The sequence below is a fragment of the Hypanus sabinus genome, chromosome 4 (genome assembly GCF_030144855.1).
Source record: "Hypanus sabinus isolate sHypSab1 chromosome 4, sHypSab1.hap1, whole genome shotgun sequence".
NCBI classification, from domain to species: domain Eukaryota; kingdom Metazoa; phylum Chordata; class Chondrichthyes; order Myliobatiformes; family Dasyatidae; genus Hypanus; species Hypanus sabinus.
Window position 1 is genome coordinate 78038522 of NC_082709.1, and position 25574 is coordinate 78064095.

Sequence of the window (25574 nt, forward strand, 5' to 3'; positions counted from 1 at the left end):
GGGTGGGGGTTCTTCAGAGATAATGACAGTGTACGTTTGTGAATTGCTGGTCAAAGTGAGGCAGGAAGAGAAAGAGTGAAGTTCAAAAATCAGAAATCAATTTATTTGAAACATTTTCCAATGCGCAGTATTTCACTGAGCCAACCTAATGTTGTAGATGTTTTTACTGCTGATCGTTACAATGTACTTGGAAACAATGTGGATTATATCATAGTTGTGAAGTTTGAAGATTCTCAAAATATATTTATAAATTGGAGTTGGGTTTGTTTCTGTTTTTGGAGATGGAATTAGTAGTTTTGAAATTCCCCAGGACCCAGATCACACAGATCAAACATGTTTTAGGGCCAGGCTGTACTGGGCACATCTGGAACTGGCGACCCTAAGCTGGGTACACAGTGGCTGTCCAGCTCCCACCATCCACCTCCCTCAGTCTAAAACTTGCACTTACCGGTGCTGTTCGGTGCACGCAGTTTGCAGAACTCCCAAATACATCACCAAAATCTAAAGTCCAGCTGTCCGTTCCACTGGCATCAGAGTGAGACTGGGAGGGGCTGCTTTCTCAGCCTCCCTCCTACACCAGCCCTTGGACCGGAGTACCAGTTAGTGGAAGACACATTTCTTTGGTCTAACGAGACTTCCTGATTGAACAGTAAGCGCCCAAACCCATCTGTACCGATGGAAGCCGAATCCAGGGTTTTGCAGTCCTTGCCCGGCGGCTTATAATCGGGTTTAAACCCCCCACGGGGACACGGGCTTTACTACAGATTTGTAAGTTCCCTGCATCCTCTTCCATCTGAGCCGAGTTCACGCAGGCGGAGTGGCGCTGCCGAATCTAACACTGACTTTGCATAGAGATTGTCGGAGAGCACGAGACGAGAGCTCCACGTGGAGAAGGCAGTATCGAGCATTCTGACCCTGGGAGTGCGTTCCGGGGCGATGGCGCAGGGCAGTGAGACAGAGCTCCGTACGGAGAAGGCAGTGTCGAGCAGTCCGTCCCTGCCCTGGGAGTGTGCGAAGAGGCGGCGCGGAAGGAGGGAGGAGTGTGTGACGGAGTGAGCGAGGGAGGGAGGATGCGACGGGGTGTGTGGAGGGATGAAGGGAGGGGGTGCAATGGAGTGGTGCAGGAGGTGGGAGAGACTTACTGTGTGATAGGACTGCGCGGGAGGGAGAGAGGGATGAGGCAGCACGGAGGGAATGAGGGAGTTTGTGATTGGGGTGGTGCGGAGGGGAGGTGACAGGGTGGTGCAGAGGACACGCAGAGAGGGAAGGGTGCCTGTCCCATTTACGCCCACCCGCTTGCGGAGTAACATGCTGGGCTGTTCCGCCTGCGGAGGGGCAACGCCATTTACAGAAGAGCGTCTGTGTCAGGGCGTTCCGCCTGCATCTGGTCCAGCTGTGGAGCCGTCAAGCGGAGCCGACCATGACAGTGAGCACCTCCAGAGGGAACGGAAGCGGGGAGCAAGAGGACGGGGGACGTCGGAGGGCGGGTGATAGGGGGGCAGGGAAGGGGAGGGCCGGGATGACGAGAGGGGTGGCAGGACGGTGGAATCCCACCCCCTCAGGTGCTGTTGCCCTGTTCCTGATCGAAGAGCAGCATGGCCAGCTGTGCCCGGGAACCCAGCCCCAAAAGGTTACTCTGCAGGCAGCGGTGGTAGACGTCCTCGCTGGCCCGTGCGTCGCAGGCCCGCTGCCCGGGAGCCTGCCTGAGCGCCGGCTCCACCGCCCGGAAGACGTGCAGGCCTGAGAACTGGACGAACATCTGGTAGAGATCCAGCGATTCCAGCAGCTCCTCACCATCCAATGCGGCGGCCGCCGCCACCTTGCTCCGCGTGGCCATGTAGTCCGCGTTGTAGAAGCAGGCGGCCTCGAAGAAGTCGCGGTCGAAGTGGCCGGCGTCCTTCAGCAGGTCGACGGTGAGGGGCGGCGGCTGATTGGGGTAGGCGACTCGAGGGTCGTACTCCTGGAAGGGGATGGGGAAGAAGACTTGGCGCTGGCCGATGCTGTTCATGCGGCAGCGATTGAGGAAGTCCAGGCTGAGCTGGCTGCTGGGGGCCACCAGGAAGAAGAGCGTGTCTACCGGGTACTTCTTGGAGATCACGTCCATCAGCTTGATCTGTGAGGGGGAGTCCGTCTTCACACTGATCCACGGGATCTTGCTGCCGGGGTACTTCTTCTCGTACTGGGCGATCTGGGCCTTGAGGCCGCCAAAGATGTCATCGTGGCCGACGCGCTGCGCCTCCAGGGGCTCGTAGATGAAGAGGAGGGTGAGGACGGCGTTCTCCTCGCTCTCCAGCGCCGTCAGGGCGAACTCCTCCAGGAAGCGGGTGGCCCAGGCGCGCTCGCGGGCACACAGCGGGAGGATGACGTGCAGCCGGCTGGCCTCGGTCACGTACGGCATGGGGATGATCTCCACGGCGCTCAGCGGCCGGAGCAGGTGCACCCTGGTGGTGATGGAGCGGCTGTGGCCGCGCTCCGTGGCCGCCTCCAGGCCCAGGTCCAGCGTGTACTCCATGCCCCGGGTGGGGTCGAAACGCCGGTAGCCGTTGAGGAGCCTCTGCTTGCGGAGCCGCAGCGAGGGCTGGTAGCGGCGGTTCAGCTCCCGCACGGCCGTCTCCAGCACGTCGTTGATGTCCAGCCGGTCGACGCCCCGCAGCTGGCAGCGGGGGGCCCCGTCCGCGCACCAGAACACCTGCTCCTCCGTGAAGTAGTCCCAGCGCAGCACCTCGAACCGGCTGCGCGGCCGGAACGGGGGGCTGATGCCCAGCGGCCAGCTGGCCCACTCCCCCTCTTCGGCCAGGCCAGTCACGTTCCGCAGCTCCTCCTGCGGACGCAAGCACACGCAACGCCCAGTTACCGATGGCAGAACAGTAAATCAGATCAGCACAGACCCAACGTACCCCTCCCTCTCACATCATCATCCACGTGCCTATCTCAGAAGCTTTTAAATGTCCCCAATGTCCCCGCCTAGCAGGGCGTTCCACACACTTACCGCCGACATCCCCTCATACTTTCCTCCAATCGCCTATAAATTATCCCTCTGATTAGCCATCTCCACCCTGGGAACAAGTCTCCTAACTATTCTCTCTATCCATGTCTCTTATTATCTTGCATACTTCCATCAACTCTCCACTCATCCTCCTTCGCTCCAAAGAGAAAAACCTGAGCTCATTCAACCCACCCTCATGAGACGAGCTCTCTAATGCAGGCAGCATCCTGGCGAATCTCCTCCGCACCCTCTCTAATCCAGGCAGCATCCTGGCGAATCTCCTCCGCACCCTCTCTAATCCAGGCAGCATCCTGGCGAATCTCCTCCGCACCCTCTCTAATCCAGGCAGCATCCTGGCGAATCTCCTCCGCACCCTCTCTAATCCAGGCAGCATCCTGGCGAATCTCCGCACCCTCTCTAATCCAGGCAGCATCCTGGCGAATCTCCTCCGCACCCTCTCTAATCCAGGCAGCATCCTGGCGAATCTCCTCCGCACCCCCTCTAATCCAGGCAGCATCCTGGCGAATCTCCTCCGCACCCCCTCTAATCCAGGCAGCATCCTGGCGAATCTCCTCCGCACCCCCTCTAATCCAGGCAGCATCCTGGCGAATCTCCTCCGCACCCTCTCTAATCCAGGCAGCATCCTGGCGAATCTCCTCCGCACCCTCTCTAATCCAGGCAGCATCCTGGCGAATCTCCTCCGCACCCCCTCTAATCCAGGCAGCATCCTGGCGAATCTCCTCCGCACCCCCTCTAATCCAGGCAGCATCCTGGCGAATCTCCTCCGCACCCTCTCTAATCCAGGCAGCATCCTGGCGAATCTCCTCCGCACCCTCTCTAATCCAGGCAGCATCCTGGCGAATCTCCTCCGCACCCTCTCTAATCCAGGCAGCATCCTGGCGAATCTCCTCCGCACCCTCTCTAATCCAGGCAGCATCCTGGCGAATCTCCTCCGCACCCTCTCTAATCCAGGCAGCATCCTGGCGAATCTCCTCCGCACCCTCTCTAATCCAGGCAGCATCCAGGCGAATCTCCTCCGCACCCTCTCTAATCCAGGCAGCATCCTGGCGAATCTCCTCCGCACCCCCTCTAATCCAGGCAGCATCCTGGCGAATCTCCTCCGCACCCCCTCTAATCCAGGCAGCATCCTGGCGAATCTCCTCCGCACCCTCTCTAATCCAGGCAGCATCCTGGCGAATCTCCTCCGCACCCTCTCTAATCCAGGCAGCATCCTGGCGAATCTCCTCCGCACCCTCTCTAATCCAGGCAGCATCCTGGCGAATCTCCTCCGCACCCTCTCTAATCCAGGCAGCATCCTGGCGAATCTCCTCCGCACCCTCTCTAATCCAGGCAGCATCCTGGCGAATCTCCTCCGCACCCTCTCTAATCCAGGCAGCATCCTGGCGAATCTCCTCCGCACCCTCTCTAATCCAGGCAGCATCCTGGCGAATCTCCTCCGCACCCTCCCTAATCCAGGCAGCATCCTGGCGAATCTCCTCCGCACCCTCTCTAATCCAGGCAGCATCCTGGCGAATCTCCTCCGCACCCTCTCTAATCCAGGCAGCATCCTGGCGAATCTCCTCCGCACCCTCTCTAATCCAGGCAGCATCCTGGCGAATCTCCTCCGCACCCTCTCTAATCCAGGCAGCATCCTGGCGAACCTCCTCCGCACCCTCTCTAATCCAGGCAGCATCCTGGCGAACCTCCTCCGCACCCTCTCTAATCCAGGCAGCATCCTGGCGAATCTCCTCCGCACCCTCTCTAATCCAGGCAGCATCCTGGCGAATCTCCTCCGCACCCTCTCTAATCCAGGCAGCATCCTGGCGAATCTCCGCACCCTCTCTAATCCAGGCAGCATCCTGGCGAATCTCCTCCGCACCCTCTCTAATCCAGGCAGCATCCTGGCGAATCTCCTCCGCACCCTCTCTAATCCAGGCAGCATCCTGGCGAATCTCCGCACCCTCTCTAATCCAGGCAGCATCCTGGCGAATCTCCTCCGCACCCTCTCTAATCCAGGCAGCATCCTGGCGAATCTCCTCCGCACCCTCTCTAATCCAGGCAGCATCCTGGCGAATCTCCTCCGCACCCTCTCTAATCCAGGCAGCATCCTGGCGAATCTCCTCCGCACCCCCTCTAATCCAGGCAGCATCCTGGCGAATCTCCTCCGCAACCCCTCTAATCCAGGCAGCATCCTGGCGAATCTCCTCCGCACCCTCTCTAATCCAGGCAGCATCCTGGCGAATCTCCTCCGCACCCTCTCTAATCCAGGCAGCATCCTGGCGAATCTCCTCCGCACCCTCTCTAATCCAGGCAGCATCCTGGCGAATCTCCTCCGCACCCTCTCTAATCCAGGCAGCATCCTGGCGAATCTCCTCCGCACCCTCTCTAATCCAGGCAGCATCCTGGCGAATCTCCGCACCCTCTCTAATCCAGGCAGCATCCTGGCGAATCTCCTCCGCACCCTCTCTAATCCAGGCAGCATCCTGGCGAATCTCCTCCGCACCCTCTCTAATCCAGGCAGCATCCTGGCGAATCTCCTCCGCACCCCCTCTAATCCAGGCAGCATCCTGGCGAATCTCCTCCGCACCCCCTCTAATCCAGGCAGCATCCTGGCGAATCTCCTCCGCACCCCCTCTAATCCAGGCAGCATCCTGGCGAATCTCCTCCGCACCCCCTCTAATCCAGGCAGCATCCTGGCGAATCTCCTCCGCACCCCCTCTAATCCAGGCAGCATCCTGGCGAATCTCCTCCGCACCCCCTCTAATCCAGGCAGCATCCTGGCGAATCTCCTCCGCACCCTCTCTAATCCAGGCAGCATCCTGGCGAATCTCCTCCGCACCCTCTCTAATCCAGGCAGCATCCTGGCGAATCTCCTCCGCACCCTCTCTAATCCAGGCAGCATCCTGGCGAATCTCCTCCGCACCCTCTCTAATCCAGGCAGCATCCTGGCGAATCTCCTCCGCACCCTCTCTAATCCAGGCAGCATCCTGGCGAATCTCCTCCGCACCCTCTCTAATCCAGGCAGCATCCTGGCGAATCTCCTCCGCACCCTCTCTAATCCAGGCAGCATCCTGGCGAATCTCCTCCGCACCCTCTCTAATCCAGGCAGCATCCTGGCGAATCTCCTCCGCACCCTCTCTAATCCAGGCAGCATCCTGGCGAATCTCCTCCGCACCCTCTCTAATCCAGGCAGCATCCTGGCGAATCTCCTCCGCACCCTCTCTAATCCAGGCAGCATCCTGGCGAATCTCCTCCGCACCCTCTCTAATCCAGGCAGCATCCTGGCGAATCTCCTCCGCACCCTCTCTAATCCAGGCAGCATCCTGGCGAATCTCCTCCGCACCCTCTCTAATCCAGGCAGCATCCTGGCGAATCTCCTCCGCACCCTCTCTAATCCAGGCAGCATCCTGGCGAATCTCCTCCGCTCCCTCTCTAATCCAGGCAGCATCCTGGCGAATCTCCTCCGCACCCTCTCTAATCCAGGCAGCATCCTGGCGAATCTCCTCCGCACCCTCTCTAATCCAGGCAGCATCCTGGCGAATCTCCTCCGCACCCTCTCTAATCCAGGCAGCATCCTGGCGAATCTCCTCCGCACCCTCTCTAATCCAGGCAGCATCCTGGCGAATCTCCTCCGCACCCTCTCTAATCCAGGCAGCATCCTGGCGAATCTCCTCCGCACCCTCTCTAATCCAGGCAGCATCCTGGCGAATCTCCTCCGCACCCTCTCTAATCCAGGCAGCATCCTGGCGAATCTCCTCCGCACCCCCTCTAATCCAGGCAGCATCCTGGCGAATCTCCTCCGCACCCCCTCTAATCCAGTCAGCATCCTGGCGAATCTCCTCCGCACCCCCTCTAATCCAGGCAGCATCCTGGCGAATCTCCTCCGCACCCTCTCTAATCCAGGCAGCATCCTGGCGAATCTCCTCCGCACCCTCTCTAATCCAGGCAGCATCCTGGCGAATCTCCTCCGCACCCTCTCTAATCCAGGCAGCATCCTGGTGAATCTCCTCTGCACCCTCTCTAATCCAGGCAGCATCCTGGTGAATCTCCTCTGCACCCTCTCTAATCCAGGCAGCATCCTGGTGAATCTCCTCTGCACCCTCTAATCCAGGCAGCATCCTGGTGAATCTCCTCTGCACCCTCTCTAATCCAGGCAGCATCCTGGTGAATCTCCTCTGCACCCTCTAATCCAGGCAGCATCCTGGTGAATCTCCTCTGCACCCTCTCTAATCCAGGCAGCATCCTGGTGAATCTCCTCTGCACCCTCTCTAATCCAGGCACCATCCTGGCGAATCTCCTCTGCACCCTCTCTGGAGCTTCTACACCCTTACGGTAATGAGGCAACCAGAACGTAACTCCAGTTACTACACGACACGTCTGGCTGGGATAGCACAGGAAGTGCTGCCTCCTGCTCTACCCAGCCAGCACAGGACGCACATCGACTGGCTTGATGCGCTCCCCAGCCGGGGCAGGACGCGTGCGAGCGACAGGCTGCTCTGCCCTTCAAGGATAGTATAGGAAGCCATTCGGCCTGTCTGGGAGAGGAGGAGGGGGACATCCAGCTGGTTGGTTTCTGATAGAGGACGGTGGCAGAGACGCTAACTCTACCCCTCTCCCTCTCTCTCTCCGCACAGGCGCCAGCACTCCAGCAATTCCTGAAGTTCATTGTGGTTCAGGCCCGCGTCCCGTCCCAGCACGGAACACCGAGGCAGCCCGCGTGGCAAAGGAAGCCAAAATGCTGTCTGACATTCGAGAGGGCAGGCGGCCTCTGCAGAGGGGAGGGAGAAATGAGGGCCACATATCAGCACTGAGAGTTAGCAGGGTACGGGGGAAGTGGGAGGTTCAGAGGGTAAAACAGATTGATACCACCACCTGCCTCATCGTGCGGAGCTCCGTGTAGTGCCCGCCCCAAAGTGAGACCCTCCCTCAATAATCCCTCCCCCCCCGCCCCCCGTATTGCTGAGGCTTCCGCCTCCCCGCAGAATGTTTTGGTTTTATATCAGACGTCTGGCATCTTGTCTGCCCCCCTCCCTCCAGAGCGGTAGGGGTGGAGGAGAGTGTGAGGGATGGGGGCACCACCATTCCCAGCAGCACGATCCATTACTTAGTGTAAAAAATCCACCTTTGATACCTTAAAATGATGCCCCCTCATATTAGCTGTTTCTGGACTCTGACGGAGTCTCTGTCCCTCAGACCCCCTAGCCTCATCCAACGACAGAACACTGTGGTAGGGGTCTGTCTGCGTGTGGGGGAAATGTGGGCGAGAGGCGCATTGGACTGGGGGTGTCTGGACGCGTGCTGGCTCGATGCCCACGTATCCTGTTCCAGTCACCACGCGTGTCCCTGTCTCCCTCCCCACCCCCTACCAGGACAGAAACTGGCCGACATCACAGTGATGACGGCGGTGAGGGGGTCTGATCAAACACACCACCCACCAAACAGAGAGACCAAGCACTGATCAAACAGCCACACCCTCATTCCCAGAGCCATCGCACGGATAACATTTTAAAATTTCCAAACCTGAAATCTTTTTAGGAAAAACTGGAAAGCTCTTAAAATAATCACCACAAATTCAAAGCAAGTTGGAGGAAACTCCCTCAGTACAGTCCCTCCGGGCTGCCTATCCCACACTACGGCCACTCCCATGGCCAAGATCTGCCCCCGGTCAGCACCCGGATCTCCCGGTAGGTCTGCTCCAGTTCCAGTGCTGCCCCTCCCACGGTACACTCTCCACCCCTTCTACTGTGGAGATCTGCCCCCGGTCAGCACCTGGAGTGTCTGGATCTCCCGGTAGGTCTGCTCCAGTTCCAGCTGTGTGAATCGCTTGTGCAGCCTGTACATCTGGACGGGCTCCAGCACCGGGTGGACGGTCAGAGCGCTGCGGAAGCCTGCGTCCTCCTCCTTATCGGGGTCCGTCGCCTTCCCCAGCTCAAAGTAGCGATACCGGGTGCCCTGTGGGGAGGGAGGCAAACTTGTTACCCTTCTGGCGGAGCCTGTGTACCTCCAAGATGCCACTCTACCCACCCCACTCTCCCGCTAGCCACCCTGCCCTCAGCCCCTGGTCTGACCCCAGGGCCCAACAGCCATTCAGCCCTTTTACACCATGCTGCTAGCCTTACATCAAGGGCTGCAGAGATTGGGCAAGCTGGGACCATTTCCCCGGGAGACAGCGGCTGAGGGGGGATCTTGTAAAGGTCTGTACAATCATGAGGGTTGGGGATGGAGTGGATGGCCACAAACAGCTGCACTGGGTAGGGGAGAGTTAAATATTGTCACAGGAAATTGTTTATTGTCAGATGTACTGAGATACAGTGAAAGCTTGTCCTGCATCCTACTCATACAAGCCCGATCATCACACAGTGCACCGGTAGAGCAGTAACAGAGTGCAGAATAAAAGTACAGAGACAGCGCAGTGCGGGTAGACAAGATCACGATGAGAAGGATGGTAGGGTGTAGACAACCCATGGTTGTCTACAGAGATGAACGTCTAGTCAAGATTAAGAAAAAAGCTTTCTTAAGGTACAAAAACCAAACATCAGAAGCCCGATGTTTGCAAGCCAGGGTCGGGGACTGGAGGCTGGTGGCAGCCAGTCCTGGGGTTGGCGGCCTGTCTGTGAGAGAGTGGGAAAGGGGCTGGTGGCAGCCAGTCCTGGGGTTGGCGGCCTGTCTGTGAGAGAGTGGGAAAGGGGCTGGTGGCAGCCAGTCCTGGGGTTGGCGGCCTGTCTGTGAGAGAGTGGGAAAGGGGCTGGTGGCAGCCAGTCCTGGGGTTGGCGGCCTGTCTGTGAGAGAGTGGGAAAGGGGCTGGTGGCAGCCAGTCCTGGGGTTGGTGGCCTGTCTGTGAGAGAGTGGGAAAGGGGCTGGTGGCAGCCAGTCCTGGGGTTGGCGGCCTGTCTGTGAGAGAGTGGGAAAGGGGCTGGTGGCAGCCGGTCCTGGGGTTGGCGGCCTGTCTGTGAGAGAGTGGGAAAGGGGCTGGTGGCAGCCGGTCCTGGGGTTGGCGGCCTGTCTGTGAGAGAGTGGGAAAGGTGCTGGTGGCAGCCGGTCCTGGGGTTGGCGGCCTGTCTGTGAGAGAGTGGGAAAGGGGCTGGTGGCAGCCGGTCCTGGGGTTGGCGGCCTGTCTGTGAGAGAGTGGGAAAGGGGCTGGTGGCAGCCAGTCCTGGGGTTGGCGGCCTGTCTGTGAGAGAGTGGGAAAGGGGCTGGTGGCAGCCAGTCCTGGGGTTGGCGGCCTGTCTGTGAGAGAGTGGGAAAGGGGCTGGTGGCAGCCAGTCCTGGGGTTGGCGGCCTGTCTGTGAGAGAGTGGGAAAGGGGCTGGTGGCAGCCAGTCCTGGGGTTGGCGGCCTGTCTGTGAGAGAGTGGGAAAGGGGCTGGTGGCAGCCAGTCCTGGGGTTGGCGGCCTGTCTGTGAGAGAGTGGGAAAGGGGCTGGTGGCAGCCAGTCCTGGGGTTGGCGGCCTGTCTGTGAGAGAGTGGGAAAGGGGCTGGTGGCAGCCAGTCCTGGGGTTGGCGGCCTGTCTGTGAGAGAGTGGGAAAGGGGCTGGTGGCAGCCAATCCTGGGGTTGGCGGCCTGTCTGTGAGAGAGTGGGAAAGGGGCTGGTGGCAGCCAGTCCTGGGGTTGGCGGCCTGTCTGTGAGAGAGTGGGAAAGGGGCTGGTGGCAGCCAGTCCTGGGGTTGGCGGCCTGTCTGTGAGAGAGTGGGAAAGGGGCTGGTGGCAGCCAGTCCTGGGGTTGGCGGCCTGTCTGTGAGAGAGTGGGAAAGGGGCTGGTGGCAGCCAGTCCTGGGGTTGGCGGCCTGTCTGTGAGAGAGTGGGAAAGGGGCTGGTGGCAGCCAGTCCTGGGGTTGGCGGCCTGTCTGTGAGAGAGTGGGAAAGGGGCTGGTTTTGGCAGTGTCGCTGCTGAATATTGTGAGCGTATTGTTCTGGCGTTGGAACGTGTGGGGACACACCTGGTAACAATAGAAAAGAGTGCAGCAGAGATTCACCAGGATGTTGTTTGGTGTGGAGGACTGTACCTACAAGGAGTCTGCCAAAACTTCTGATGAACTTCTACAGATTCACAGTAGAGAGTATCCCAACTGGCTGCGTGATGGCCTGGTACGGAAATACTAATGTGGAATGGAGAAAGTTACAGAAAGTGTGCAGCTAAGTCCGTCCCGCCACTGAGCACAGCCACCAGACAGCAGCGTCCACCACCCTGGCCAAGGCTCTCTTCTCACAACTGCCGTCAGGAAGGAGGCACAAAAGCCTCAGGTCCCACACCACCTGGTTCAGGAATAGTTATTACCCTACAAATACGTATCTGAGTTCTGAACCAGCAGACAACTTCACCCAGGAGGTACATAGAACAAGCTGCAAGAAGAGATGGGAGAGTACACGTGCAAAGTTTAGAAGTGTTTGGACACATTCTTAGATAGGAATGGTGTAGAGGGGTACAGGTTACATTCAGAGAAATAGGACTAGTGTCAATATCCATCATGGTCAGTGCGTACAATATGATATAGGAGGAGATTAGGCCATTCAGCCCATTGAATCTGCTACACCATACTATCCTTCTCAACCCCGTTCTCCTGTCTTCTCCCCAGAACCTTTGATGCCATGACTAATCAAGAACTTACCAACCTCCACTTTAAATAAACCCAATGACTTGGCCTCCACAGCCATCAGAGGTGGTGAATTCCACAGACTCACTACCCTCTGGGTAAATAAATTCCTCCTCAACTCTTTCTAAAGAAATGTCCTCTATTTTAAGTCTGTGCCCTCTGGTCCTAGACTCCCCCACTATAGGAAACACCCTCTCCACATTCACTCTGTCTAGGCTTTTCAATATTTGAAAGGTTGAATTGCTTCCTCCCCCCCCCAGTCCCTGCTGAGCACAAACTACAAGAGCATGAGGCTATAGAACATGGAACAGAGGAGATATATATTATATATAAAATAAAAAACACAGAGTGGTGAGTGTGTGGAATGGGCTGCCAGCAACAGTGGTGGAGGTGGATATGATAGGGTCTTTTAATAAACTCCCAGACAGGTACATGGAGCTTAGAAAAATAGAGGGCTATGGGTAACCCAAGGTAATTTCTAAGCTAAGGACATGTTGGGCACAGCTTTGTGGGCTGAAGTATTGTGCTGTAGGTTTTCTATGTTTGGACTCTGAATTGCTTTGGGGGGTGGGGTACAGCAGGGTAGTGTATAGTGTACCACTATTACAGCACAGGCTAGCACCCTAACACTGGGGTTCAGTTCTCACCCCTGCCTGCTTGTTTGTTCGCCCCAGGACTGCATGCGTTTCCTCTGGAAACTCCCACAATCCAAAGACGGATGGGCTAGGGTTAGTGAACAATGAGCCCCGTGTTGGTGCAGGAAGGACGGAGACACAAATGACACATTTCACCGCATCTTTCAATGCTAGATTAACACTTTCATCTTTAACACTGGTTGGACCACAGGGGAGTACTGCGTCCAGTTCCAGTCCCCACGCAATGGGAAGGATGGAACTGCACTATAGAGAGTGCAGAGGTGGTTCACCAGAATGTCATCTGGGACTGGAGACTGGAGAGACCGGGCTTAGAGTCAAAGTCAGGGGGACCATGGAGGTACACAAAATCACGCGGGTGGAGTCAAGGTGGTTTTGGAATTGGTTTACGATTGTCACACGAACTGAGATAGAGTGGAACACATCTTGCAGGCTGTTCATACAGATCAGATCATCACACGGTGCATTGAGGTAGAATGAGGTAAAACAATAACAGAATGCAGAATAAAGTGTAACAGTTAGAGACAAGATCATAGTGAGGTAGATCGCAAGACCAGGATTACAGTACTTAATAGTCTGATAAGCAGAGTGGAAGCTGTCCTTAATCCTGATTGTACAGGCTTTGAGGCTTTTGCTCGATGGGAGCGGGAGACTAGAGGGGCCTTTGATTACGCTGTCTGCTTTACTGAGGCAGTGAGAAGCCTAGAGAATCTGAGCAGAACGTGCCCACAACTCTCTGCAGCTTCTCATGGGCACAGACAAAAACCAAACAGAGGTTTGGGGCAAGGATGGATTCTGGAATGTTCCCTCAGGGTTAGTGCAGACTCCCACAATGTGTTAGAGGCGCCTGGATAACCACTTCAGTCACCGAAGATGAGAAGGGTGTGGACAAAGTGCTGGGAAATGCAATTAGTCTGGGTGGTTACTAGATCAGTCTAGACCTAGTGGGCACAAGGGTCTGTCCTCTCTGTGATTACCAGCACCCCTTCCCAGTCCCCCACAGCTGACACTCCCACAGAAAACAGCCTCTCCATAATTCTCTCATTCTGATCATTTCTACCCCTGCCCCCTTTTCCATTCCCCATTCTGTCTTACCCCTTCTCTTCACCTGCCAATGCCCCCTCTCTTTTCCCCCGTGGTCTACTCTCCTCTCCTATCAGATTCCTCCTTCTTCAGCCCTCTACCTTTTCCACCTATCACCTCACAGCTTCTTACTTCATCCACCCTCCCCGACACCCACTCTCACATATCACCCTCCCTTGCTCCCATCACCTTTTCCGGCTTCTTCCCCCTTCATTTCCAGTCCTGAGGAAGAGCCTCGGCCCAAAACATCGGCTGTTTATTCCCCTCCCTAGATGCTGCCTGTCCTGGGTTCCTGCAGCATTGTGTGTGTGCTGCTCTAGATTTCCAGTGTCTGCAGAATCTCTTGTGCTTGTGCGTCTGTAATGCGTTCCTTGTCACCCAGAGAACAGGCTCTAATGGAGTCCGTGCTCCTGGAATCTAGCTCTTCCCGGGAAACGTGTTTCAACAGCAATTTCGAAACTCCCAATACCAGGATGGGATTCTCCTCACAGGCCCCAGAATCAGAAACTCCACGGCTAACTGACCCACCCATCCACAACCCTTCTCCCTGTTGGGGATTATTCTGCAGTTATGAAATTACAGGAACTTTAACAACAGATTTAATCAAACGAGAGCCACGTCAGAAAATAAAACTTTACCACAATTTAACCTCCATCTCATACTTTGTGACAGTGAAACCAATCATTTAGTGTGGTGTCCCACAGAAACGACACAGGGACGACAACAGAAGTTCATGCTAATTGATGATCACTGAGAGCGAGATCAGCGAAGGTATTATGTCACCTCCTCCTGCATTATTAAGCAATTCTGCAAATGCTGGAAACTTTGAGAAACACACAAAGCGCTGGAGGAACCTGAGGTCGGGCAGCATCTACGAAGGGGAGTAAACCGTCGCCGTTTCGGGCTGAGACCCAGAGACACTAACGGAGTACTGTGTGAAGTTCTGGTCACCTGCCTACAGGAAGGATGTCAATAAGATTGAAAGAGTGGAGAGACTTGAGTGCCCGAGTTATAAAGAAAGGTTCAATAGGTTAGGACTTTATTCCCTGGAGTGTAGGAGGAGGGGGGGAGATTTGACAGAGGTGTACAAAATTATGAGGGGTATGGATAGGGTAAATGCAAGCAGGCTTTTTCCATTGAGGTTGGGCGAGACTAGAACTAGAGGTCATGGGTTAAGGGTAAAAGGTGAAATGTTTAAGGGGGATCTACTTCACTCTGAGGGTAGTGAGAATCTGGAACGAGCTGCCAATGGAAGTGGTGGAAGCGGGTTAGATTTAAGCTAAATGTGGGCAGGCACGTGGATGGGAGGAGAATGGAGGGCGATGGTCAGGTCGATGGGACTAGGCAGATTAATAGTCTGGCATGAACTAGATGGGCCGAAAGGTCTGCTTCTGTGCAGTGTTCCACGACTCTGTGGTGTCAGGCTCACCAGCTTGCAATTTTCTGGCTTATTCTTAAAGCCCTTCTGATAAGCAACCCAACGTTAGTTATCCTCCAGCACCTCACCCCCTGCCAAACACGTTTTAAACATCTCTGCTCGGGCCCCTACAATTTCTGCACTAGACTTTTCCATTTCCCACTTCTACGTAGCTCAGTTTTAGTCACTGAGAACACCCACAGAGGGAAGTGGGGGGGGGGGGGGGGGGGAAGGAGAGTTGGCATGCCAGTGTAGCTGTTCCTGTGACAGTGGCCCACGGGTATTGCCCCTGGGCACAATGCCAAGGCAGCACCAGGGATCGGAGGGGAGGACTCACATCAAGAGGAGCTGAACAAGGGAGTTTGAAAGGATTCTACACTTTCTGACAGGATTGTGCACAGCCAGGGCCCTCTATGACACAGTAGCAGATCTAACACGAGATCAAACCCCCACCCTTCTCCAATCTGAACTCCCAGCAGCTTTCTGTCTACGTCAGGACTGCCAGCTTTGGACTGGGCTGAGAGCCGGGTCTGTGTTTCGGGCCTCGGGAGACCAGGTATGCTGCAGGGCTGCGTGCATCTGCTCTCTGAAACAGAGGCTGTTTGTCCCACATTCTGCCAGGGCCCCTTCCTGACAAGAACAGGAGCATAAGTCGGCCATCTGGGTTGTAGGCAATAAGGCTACGGCTGATCTGGCCGTAGACTCAACCACACCTACTGCCTTTTCCCCAGAAACATTCACTCTCCTGCTGAATACCCCCACCCACTAACTCAGCCCTCCACACCCCCAGTCACCACCACTTCTCCATTTCCTGTCACACACCTAAACAGACTCTCCTGTAACAAGAGAAAAGCTGCAGAGGCTGGAAATCGGAGCAACACACAAAATGCGAGAGGAACTCAGCAGGCCAGGCAACTTTTATTGAAAATACAGGCCGAAACCCTTCAGCAGGGCTGTGCCTAGTGTCACTTTATGGACAGATAAACCATCTTGTGTATTTATATTTATTGTGCTTTATATTATTGTGTTCTTTATCTAATTCTTTTTCTGTGCTATATCGGATCCGGAGTAACAATTATTTTGTTCTCCTTTACACTCATGTACTGGAAATGACATTAAACGATCTTCAATCTATGCAAAATTCTAACTAACATATTAAATGAGGCAGCCTCCACTGCTTTGCTGGGCAGAGAATGCCACAGATTCACTACTTCCTGTGAAAAGTAGTTTCTCCTCATCCCATCCTAAATCTATGCCTCCAAACCCAGAGGTTATGTCCCGTAGTTCGTGTCTCAACTTTCCTGCCTCTATCATACCTACCCTTTTCATAATTCCTACAAGATCCCCTCTCGTTCTTCTGAATTCTAGCAAGCACAGTCCCAGGTGACTCAACCTCTCCTCAGCCGAGTCCCTCATCTCTAGAATCAAGCTGGTGAATCTCCTCTGCACGGCCTCCAAATATACCCTTCCAGTGAGGAGACCGGGTGAGGCTTCATACCCTTCTGCTCTTAAACTTAATCCTTCATGCAATGAAGGCATAGTCCAACTTCAAAGTCCGAAGTAACTTCTATCAAAGTTCATATATGTCACCATATACTACCCTGAGATTCATTTCCCTGCAGGCACACTCAATAATTCTGCAGAATAGTAACGATAACTGAATCAATAAATGACCTCCGGGCTTTCAACCGGTGAAGACAAACCGTGGCAGTGTAAACAGAAACAACAACATAAATAAATGAGTAATAAATACTGAGAACATGAGATGAAGACTCTTTGAAAGTGAATCCATGGCTGTGGGAGCAAGCAAAGTTATCCCCTGTGGTTCAAGAGCCTGCTGGTTGAGTGGTAATAACTATTCTTAAACCTGGTGGAGCGAGTCCCTAGGCTCTTGTACCTTCCTCCTGAAGGCCGCAGTGAGAGAGAGCACGGCCTGAGTCTCTGAGGGTGGGTGCCACTTTCCTGTAACAGTGTTTCATGTCGATGTGGCTGGGAGGGCTTCACCCGTGATAGACTCTCCCGTATCCACTACTTCTTGTAGGATTTTCCGCTCAAGGACATTGTTGTTTCCATACCAGGCCGTGATGCAGCCAGGCAGTATACTCGCCACTATACGTCTATAGTTTGTCAGTTTTAGACATCATGCCGGATCTCCTCAAACTCCTAAGGAAGTAGAGGTGCTGCTGTGCTTTCTTCATAATTGAACTTACAAATTGAGGCCAGGACCTGTCCTCGGAAATGATAACACCTCAGTTTAAAGCTGCTAACCCTCTCCATCTCTGATCCTCCAGTGAGGACTGGCTCATGGACCTTTGATTTTCATAGAAACATAGAAAACCTTCAGCACAATACAGGCCCTTCGGCCCACTAAGTTGCGCCAAACATGTCCCTACCTTAGAAATGACTAGGCTTACCCAGGCCCTCTATTTTACTAAGCTCCATGTACCTACCTAAAAGCCTCTTAGACCCTATCGTATCCACCTCCACCACATTTGCCAGCAGCCCATTCCACACACTCACCACACTGAGTAAAAACTTACCCGACATCTCCTCTGTACCTACTCCCCAGCACCTTAAACCTGTGTCCTCTTGTGGCAACCACTTCAAAGCCTCTGACTATCCACGCAATCAATGCCTCTCATAATCTTGTACACCTCTATCAGTTCACCTCTCATCCTCCTTCGCTCCAAGGAGAAAAGGCAGAGTTCATTCAACTTATTCTCATAAGGCATGCTCCTCGTAGACTCGTAGACAATCCCTCCATGGTGTCCACCTTTTCTGCAGCTGTGACACTATCTCCGATCAACAGTGCCACACACCCACCTCTTTTGCCTCCCTCTCTGACCTTTCTGAAACATCTAAAGCCTGGCACTCGAAGTAACCATTCCTGCCCCTGAGCCAGCCAAATCTCTGTAAGGGCCACCACATTATAGCTCCAAGTATTGATCCACGCTCTAAGCTCATCTGCTTTATTCACAACACTCCTTGCATTAAAATAGACACATCTCAAACCATCAGTCTGAGCGTGTCCCTACTCCGTCACCTGCCTATCCTCCCTCACACACTGTCTCCAAGCTTTCTCTATTTGTGAGTTAACCTCCTCTTCCCCAGTCTCTTCAGTTTGGTTCCCACCCCCCAACAATTCTAGTTTAAACTCTCCCCAGAAGCCTTAGCAAACCTCCCTGCCAGGATATTGGTCCCCCTGGGATTCAAGTGTAACCTGTCCTTTTTGTACAGGTCACACCTGCCCCAAAAGAGGTCCCAATGATCCAGAAATCTGAATCCCTGCCCCCTGCTTCAATCCCTCAGCCACGCAGTTATCCTCCACCTCATTCTATTTCTATTCTCACTGTCGTGTGGCACAGGCAGTAATCCTGAGATGGCTACCTTTGTGGCCCTGTTCCTCAATTTCCTTCCTAACTCCCTGTAATCTGTTTTCAGGACCTCCTCCCTTTTCCTACCTATGTCGTTGGTACCAATATGTACCACGACCTCTGGCTGTTCTCCCTCCCACCGCAGGATATCTTGGACTCGATCTGAAACATCCTGGACCCTGGCACCTGGGAGGCAAACTACCATCTGAGTTTCTTTCCTGCGTCCACAGAATTGCCTGTCCAACCCTCTAACTATAGAGTCCCCTGTCACTACTGCCATCCTCTTCCTTTCCCTACCCTTCTGAGCCAGACTCTGTGCCAGAGGCACGGACACTGCCACTTCCCCCAGGTAGGCTGTCCCCCCCAACAGTACTCAAACAGGAGTACTTATTTTGAAGGGGTACAGCCACAGGGGTACTGTCTAGTACCTGACTCTTCCCCTTCCCCCTCCTGACTGTGACCCACTTGTTCATCTCCCGTGGCCCTGGAGTGACCACCTGCCTGTAACTCCTTTCTGTCACCTCCTTGCTCTCCCTGACCAGGCGAAGGTCATCGAGCTGCATCACCAGTTCGCTAACTTGGTCCCTCAGGAGCTGCAGCTCGACACACCTGGTGCAGATATGGCCATCCGGGAGGCTGGGAGACTTCAGGACTTCCCACATCTGACACCGAGCACAGAAAACTGGCCTCACACACATACTTCCTACCTCGCCTTGTCCCGTTTCCGCCTAAGCCCATTGAGCCAAAGCCCTGTCACTCTGCCTCTTCTCACTCTGCGGCCCGCTCCGAACGCGGCCTGCTGGATATGGCTGCCTTCTTTTTAAACCTTTTGCGCTCTACTGGCTGATGTCACGCGTCTGCGCAGTCTTGTCTCTCTTTAACCCGAGTAGTAAAAAAACTCCCTTCGCTCTGAAAAATCAGCCATTCACTCTCAGCCTTTGTGCTCCTGAAGTCTACAGTCAGCTCCTTGGTCTTGCTGACATTGATGAGAGGTGGTTGTTATAGCACACTCAGCCAGATTTTCAATCTCCCTCCTGTATACTGATTCATCACCATCAGTCCACAGCAGCGGTGTCATTGGCAAACTTGAACATGACATTGGAGCTGTGCTCAGCCTCACAGTCGTAAGTGTAAAGCCAGAGGAGCAGGGGGCTAAACACACAGCCTGGTGGTGCAGCTGTGCTGATGGAGAGAGATGTTATTGCCAATCCTAACCACCTGGGGGCTGAAATTCAACACCCCGTTGCACAAGGAGGTATTGAGGCCAAGGTCTTGAAGCCAATTGATTAGTTTTGGGGGATGACAGTATTGAACCTAAGCTGTAGTCAATAAAGAACATCCTGATGTATACATTCTTGCTGTTCCAGAGTTGAGTAAGAGCCAATGAGATGGCATCTGCTGTAGACCTGTTGCTCCGACAAGTAAATTGGAACGGATCCAAGTCACTTCTCAGGCAGGAGCTGATGTGTTTCATCACTGACCTCTCACATACACAAAAATGAAGTGTTTTAAGTGCTACTGGGCAAATGTCATTGAGGCAGGACACCACACTCTTCCTGGGCACCTGGATAACATTTGCCTTCTTGTTAACTTGTTGCCACTGCAAACCAACTTTTCGTGATTCCAGATACAAGCTCTGCCAAGTACCTCTGCACAACAGAATGCTGAAATCTTTCCCAAATTATAACCTGATCTCTTATTTTTCCTTCCAGTTGATGACCTCACATGTACTGTGGTACTCCATCGGCCAGACCCTTGCCCACTCACCAAACCCATCTCCGTCTCTGCTAACTCCCCAAAATTTGTTCTCCCACTCAATGTCATCGGCAAGCTTCGATACTCCTCACTCAGTCTTCTCCTCCAAATCGTTAATGTATGTCGTGAACAGTTGTGAGCCCAGCACTCTGCTCACCACTGACTGCCAATCCCTTTTATCCCAATGCTTTACCTTCTATCGGTTAACCAACCAACTCCGCACATCCTTACCTTATGGGTAAGTCCCTTCTGCAGCACCTTATCGAATGCCTCCTGGAAACCCAAGGACACAAAATGCCCCTGCTCCTCTCCATCTGCTGCACCGCTCACCATTTCCACCACTGACCCCTCACGACAACAACCTTCCCCAGCAAAGCAAGAGAGCTTCGGGAATAGGGGTGGTGCACGTGCTCCTGTTTACTTCAACAGTGCTGAGGACAGGGGCCCCCGAGTTTCATGGTTATTTTATATTATTTATTTTGTTTAGTGATCCAACACAGAACAGGGCCTTCTGGCTCATTGAGCCTGATTTAAGCCAAGCCTAACCAGAGGACAGCTTACAATGATCCTGCTAACCGGTACATCTTTGGACTGTGGGGAGAAAACACACGCATCCATGGGAAGAACATGCAGAAATTCCCAGGAATGAACATCACCAATAACCTCTCCCGGTCCAATCACCTCGACGTCACAGCCAGGAAAACTCACCAAGGCCACAACTTCCCCAGCAGGCTAACGAAATTTGGCACGTCCCTGTTGACCCTCACCAATTTTTATTGAAACACCATTCTGCCTGGACGCATAAACAGCTTGGTACAACAACTGCTCTACCCCTGACCACAAGCAATTGTGGAGTTATGGACACAGCTCAGCATGTCACAGAAACCCGTCCGTGTCTCTGTCTGTACTGCTCACTGCCTCAGTAAAGCAGCCAGCATACTCATATACCCACCCACACGGACATTCTGTCTCCGAATCTCCTGATAATCTCCCAACGAGCAGAAGATGCTAAAGCCTGGAAGCTCATACCAGACTCAAGGACAGCTTCCAGCCTACTGGTACAAGACGATTGAATGGTTCCCTAGTACAAGATGGAAGCTTGACCTCACAATCTACCCCATCATGCTCCTGCACCTTTATAACTGTAGAACTTTCTCTGCAACTGTTATTGTTATGCCTGTATGAGCTCGTTATGGTCTTACACATTGTCTACCTGCACTGCACTCCCTCTGCAACTGATGTTATACTTCATTGTTGTTGATTCTCCTCGTCTTACCTCAATGCACTGTACATAACGAACAGCATACATTTTCCACTGTGCATGTGACAATAAACCAGCCAATACTATGAGAATTTCAGTAACACTTTGATCCCTTTCCAAGAGGAACCCTAACTACAAGCTCTTTAATTTTACCCGTCCCATTGCACAGGACCAGATCCACATCAGCAACCAAACCCCCCTCAACTCCGCCTCATCGGCTAAGTTACCACACCATAAACCAATCAAACAGCTGCCACAGCATCTCTCCACTCCCCAGCTGACCCTCCCTCAGTACTGGTCCCTCACACCTTCCCCTACCTTGCACCCACCCCAGCCCTGCCTCATCTTCCCACTCAGCCCCTTTACTTCACTGCCCTCGCCCACCACGTACTCACCCACAGAGGTGATGTGGATGAAGCAGTGCCCAGGCCACTCAATCTCTCCCCCCCCACCCAAACCATCTACTGCAGCCTAACCCCTCCCTACAGTTTAAACCCCGATCCCCTACCATCTATCCTAGCATAATGCCTCCCTGCACTTTAAATATATATATATCCTACATCACCCATCTCCCCCAGCCTAACCCCCTACCTCTCGTCTCCTCCCATCTACTGCAGCCTAACCCCTCCCTACAGTTTAAACCCCGATCCCCTACCATCTATCCTAGCATAATGCCTCCCTGCACTTTAAATATATATATATCCTACATCACCCATCTCCCCCAGCCTAACCCCCTACCTCTCGTCTCCTCCCATCTACTGCAGCCTAACCCCTCCCTACAGTTTAAACCCCGATCCCCTACCATCTATCCTAGCATAATGCCTCCCTGCACTTTAAATATATATATATCCTACATCACCCATCTCCCCCAGCCTAACCCCCTACCTCTCGTCTCCTCCCATCTACTGCAGCCTAACCCCTCCCTACAGTTTAAACCCCGATCCCCTACCATCTATCCTAGCATAATGCCTCCCTGCACTTTAAATATATATATATCCTACATCACCCATCTCCCCCAGCCTAACCCCCTACCTCTCGTCTCCTCCCATCTACTGCAGCCTAACCCCTCCCTACAGTTTAAACCCCTAACCCCCTACCGCTCATCTCCCCCAACCATCTACCCCAGCCTAATGCCTCCTTACAATTTAAACCTCTACGCATATCCTACTTCACTCATCTCCACAACCATCTACCCCAGCCTAACCCCTCCCTACAGTTTAAACCCCTATCCCCTACTTAACCCCTCACAGTTCATCCCCTTCCCTCAACCATCTACCACAGCCTAACCCCTCCCTACAGTTTAAACCCCTAACCCCCTATTCACCCATCTCCACAACCATCTACCCCAGCCATACTTAACTATGGACTGTCGGAATAATGAAATATATAGCTGCATTCCACTTGAAAAAATTACTTATAATTTAAGAAATGAATATGATATATTTTTGAAAATTTGGCACCCCTATCTACAAAAGATAGGATTAAATATATAGGTCCTTTGAAGATAAAATTATTAGATATTTGGGGGGAAAATAAATAAATATATATACTAAAGCTATTTTGAACTCCATGGAGCATGTGGGGATCCTCCGATATCCAGGCAATCTTTCTTTCTTCCTTTCTCTTTTTTTCTTAGTTTTTTACTTCTTTTTTTAAAATAGGGATGTTAAGAGGGGGGGGGAGAGGGTTGGGGGGAGGGCTGATATTATTTTTCATTATTATTCTATTCATTCTATGTAATTATCTTAAAGATTTAATTAAAAATAATTTAAAAAACCATCTACCCCAGCCTAGTTTAAACCCCAAGCCCGTACTTCAGCCCCTCCTACCTGGTACTCGCTGACACAGTTGACCGCTACGTAGTCGATGACACAGCGCCCCAGCCACTCGTCGGCCCGGCCGCTCACGATCTCGTTGCGACAGCTCTCCAGGTGAGGCTGCAGCCTGACCAACAGGCTACGGGATAACAGGTAGCCGAAGCCCCCCAGGCAGTAGCGGCCCTCCGTGTCGCCGCCGATAAACTCCTCGGGGCGGCCCATGTACAAGTCTGCATCGATGCTCAGGTGCTCGACCAGGGCTTTCACGCGGTCCGGCTCTGTGTACGTGTCGTCCTGCACGAAAAAGAACCAGTCGTAGTCGGCAGCGTAGTGCTGGAAAACGTACTTCACTGTCTGGTACATGTTCCAGGTGGGCCTCTCGTCCCCGTGCGTCACGATGTACATCCCGTGCGGAACCTTCCTCCCTCTCGTGCCGGTGAAGTACAACACTTTGTCCATGTGGCTGCCCATTGTCCGGTTCACGGCCACCGCCAGGGTGTTTAGCGTGCTCTTTGACGTGAGGACACCCACAAACAGACGCTCCCGGATGCCCAGCTCTGTGCTAATGTAGCGGGACCTGAGAACACACACAGGGTCACTCACTCCTGGAACCGGGGCAGTACGAGGCAGACAGAGTGAATGAGGCTCCCTCTAAACCGTCCCATCACACACTCCCGGGGTCAGACACAGAGTGAAGCTCCCTCTACACTGTCCCATCACACACTCCCAGGGACAGACACAGAGTGAAGCTCCCTCCACACTGTCCATCACACACTCCCAGGGTCAGACACAGAGTGAAGCTCCCTCTACACTGTCCCATCACACACTCCCGGGGTCAGACACAGAGTGAAGCTCCCTCTACACTGTCCCATCACACACTCCCAGGGACAGACACAGAGTGAAGCTCCCTCCACACTGTCCATCACACACTCCCAGGGTCAGACACAGAGTGAAGCTCCCTCTACACTGTCCCATCACACACTCCCGGGGTCAGACACAGAGTGAAGCTCCCTCTACACTGTCCCATCACACACTCCCAGGGACAGACACAGAGTGAAGCTCCCTCCACACTGTCCATCACACACTCCCAGGGTCAGACACAGAGTGAAGCTCCCTCTACACTGTCCCATCACACACTCCCGGGGTCAGACACAGAGTGAAGCTCCCTCTACACTGTCCCATCACACACTCCCAGGGTCAGACACAGGGAGAATCTCCCTCTACACCGTCCCATCACACACCCCGGGGTGGAGGGATTGAGTTCAAAAGAGAGGGTTGTTTTGCTACTAAGTTGCTGCTGGTGTTCTGCGGAATAAGCCATGTTGGAGCTGGAATTTGTGGCCACACTTGAGGGCTGTCCCCAGCACATCGTCGGGTTGCGTTGGTTGTTAACACAAGCTACACGTTTCACTGTTCTTATCTACATGTGATAAATGAGTTAATCTCAGTGGATGTTGATCTGTGCTGAGGGGATGCTGGTGTTGAACGCTGAGCGCTGAACAGGTTTATTCCCGTTGACCCGAGGCCGAGTGGACAGCCAGGCAGACTGCAAACGTGGCTCAGGCAGGTTTCAAAGTTAGATGGTCACCCGCGGTGAGGGTGCCTAAAACCGGATTGGGCGCGGGTGTGAGGCGGTTTGAGAGACACGTTTTCAACGTGCTGGAAAGTGTATAGCTCTGGCAGGTACAATTAAACCGTTTTAAACACAGTTACCGAACAGGGAGATGGGACGGGGGACCAACTGCTGGCAAATGGGGCTGAGGTCAGCGGGGCGAGTTGGGCTGTCGGAGCTGGTGCCGAACCTCTGCAGCCCAGTGTTACATAGATCCATCGGTCCCCGGACTGGCCTCTCACCTGACCGTTTTCTTGGCCGGCTTCTTGGGGCTCGCCGCCTTGTACGGGACGATCCTGGGCTCGAAGTCCTGCGCGCTGTCGCCGTCGGGACCCGCGGGGACCGAGTTGGCCTTGCGGACCCGGAGGCCGGGGCTGTCGCGGGCGGGTGGGCACGGCTCCTCCACCCAGCTGATGCTGAGCAGGCTCAGGGTGAAGCCGAGCGAGATGCCGACCACCACAGGGCCCAGCGGCCGCAGCGTGGTCAGCAGCGCCGAGCGGCGCATGGCGGCCGGACAGAGCACTGGTCAGCCGACAGTGGGACTCGGGCCCGCGGACCTCCGGGCGGTGGGAAGCGGCAGATCCGAGCCACGACCTCGCTCTCCCCGCTCCGCCGCTTCCCTTTGTCCGGGCGCGCCTCCTCCTCGTGACGTGGCCGCAGTAACCCCGCCCCAGGCCAGCCGTAACCCCGCCCACCCGGCAAACCCCGCCCCAGGCCAGTCGTAACCCCGCCCACCCCGCCCCAGGCCAGCCGTAACCCCGCCCACCCGGCAAACCCCGCCCCAGGCCAGCCGTAACCCCGCCCACCCGGCAAACCCCGCCCCAGGCCAGTCGTAACCCCGCCCACCCCGCCCCAGGCCAGCCGTAACCCCGCCCACCCGGCAAACCCCGCCCCAGGCCAGTCGTAACCCCGCCCACCCCGCCCCAGGCCAGCCGTAACCCCGCCCATCGCGCAAACCCCGCCCCAGGCCAGCCGTAACCCCGCCCACCCCGCCCCATGTCAGCCGTAACCCCGCCCATCGCGCAA

At 54.4% G+C, this 25574-nt stretch overlaps 1 protein-coding gene across 1 annotated transcript; it reads right to left on the reverse strand.

The window, feature by feature from the left end:
• Positions 1 to 76: 76 nt before the first annotated feature.
• Positions 77 to 25198, reverse strand: chpfa (chondroitin polymerizing factor a). The gene is made up of 4 exons (XM_059967469.1): positions 24791 to 25198; positions 22949 to 23513; positions 8756 to 8938; positions 77 to 2821 (listed from the first exon to the last, which is right to left on the reverse strand). Exons 1-4 carry the CDS (start codon positions 25051 to 25053, stop codon positions 1559 to 1561), a joined length of 2274 nt encoding a protein of 757 aa, XP_059823452.1. The 5' UTR covers positions 25054 to 25198; the 3' UTR covers positions 77 to 1558.
• Between the last annotated feature and the right edge of the window lie 376 nt (positions 25199 to 25574).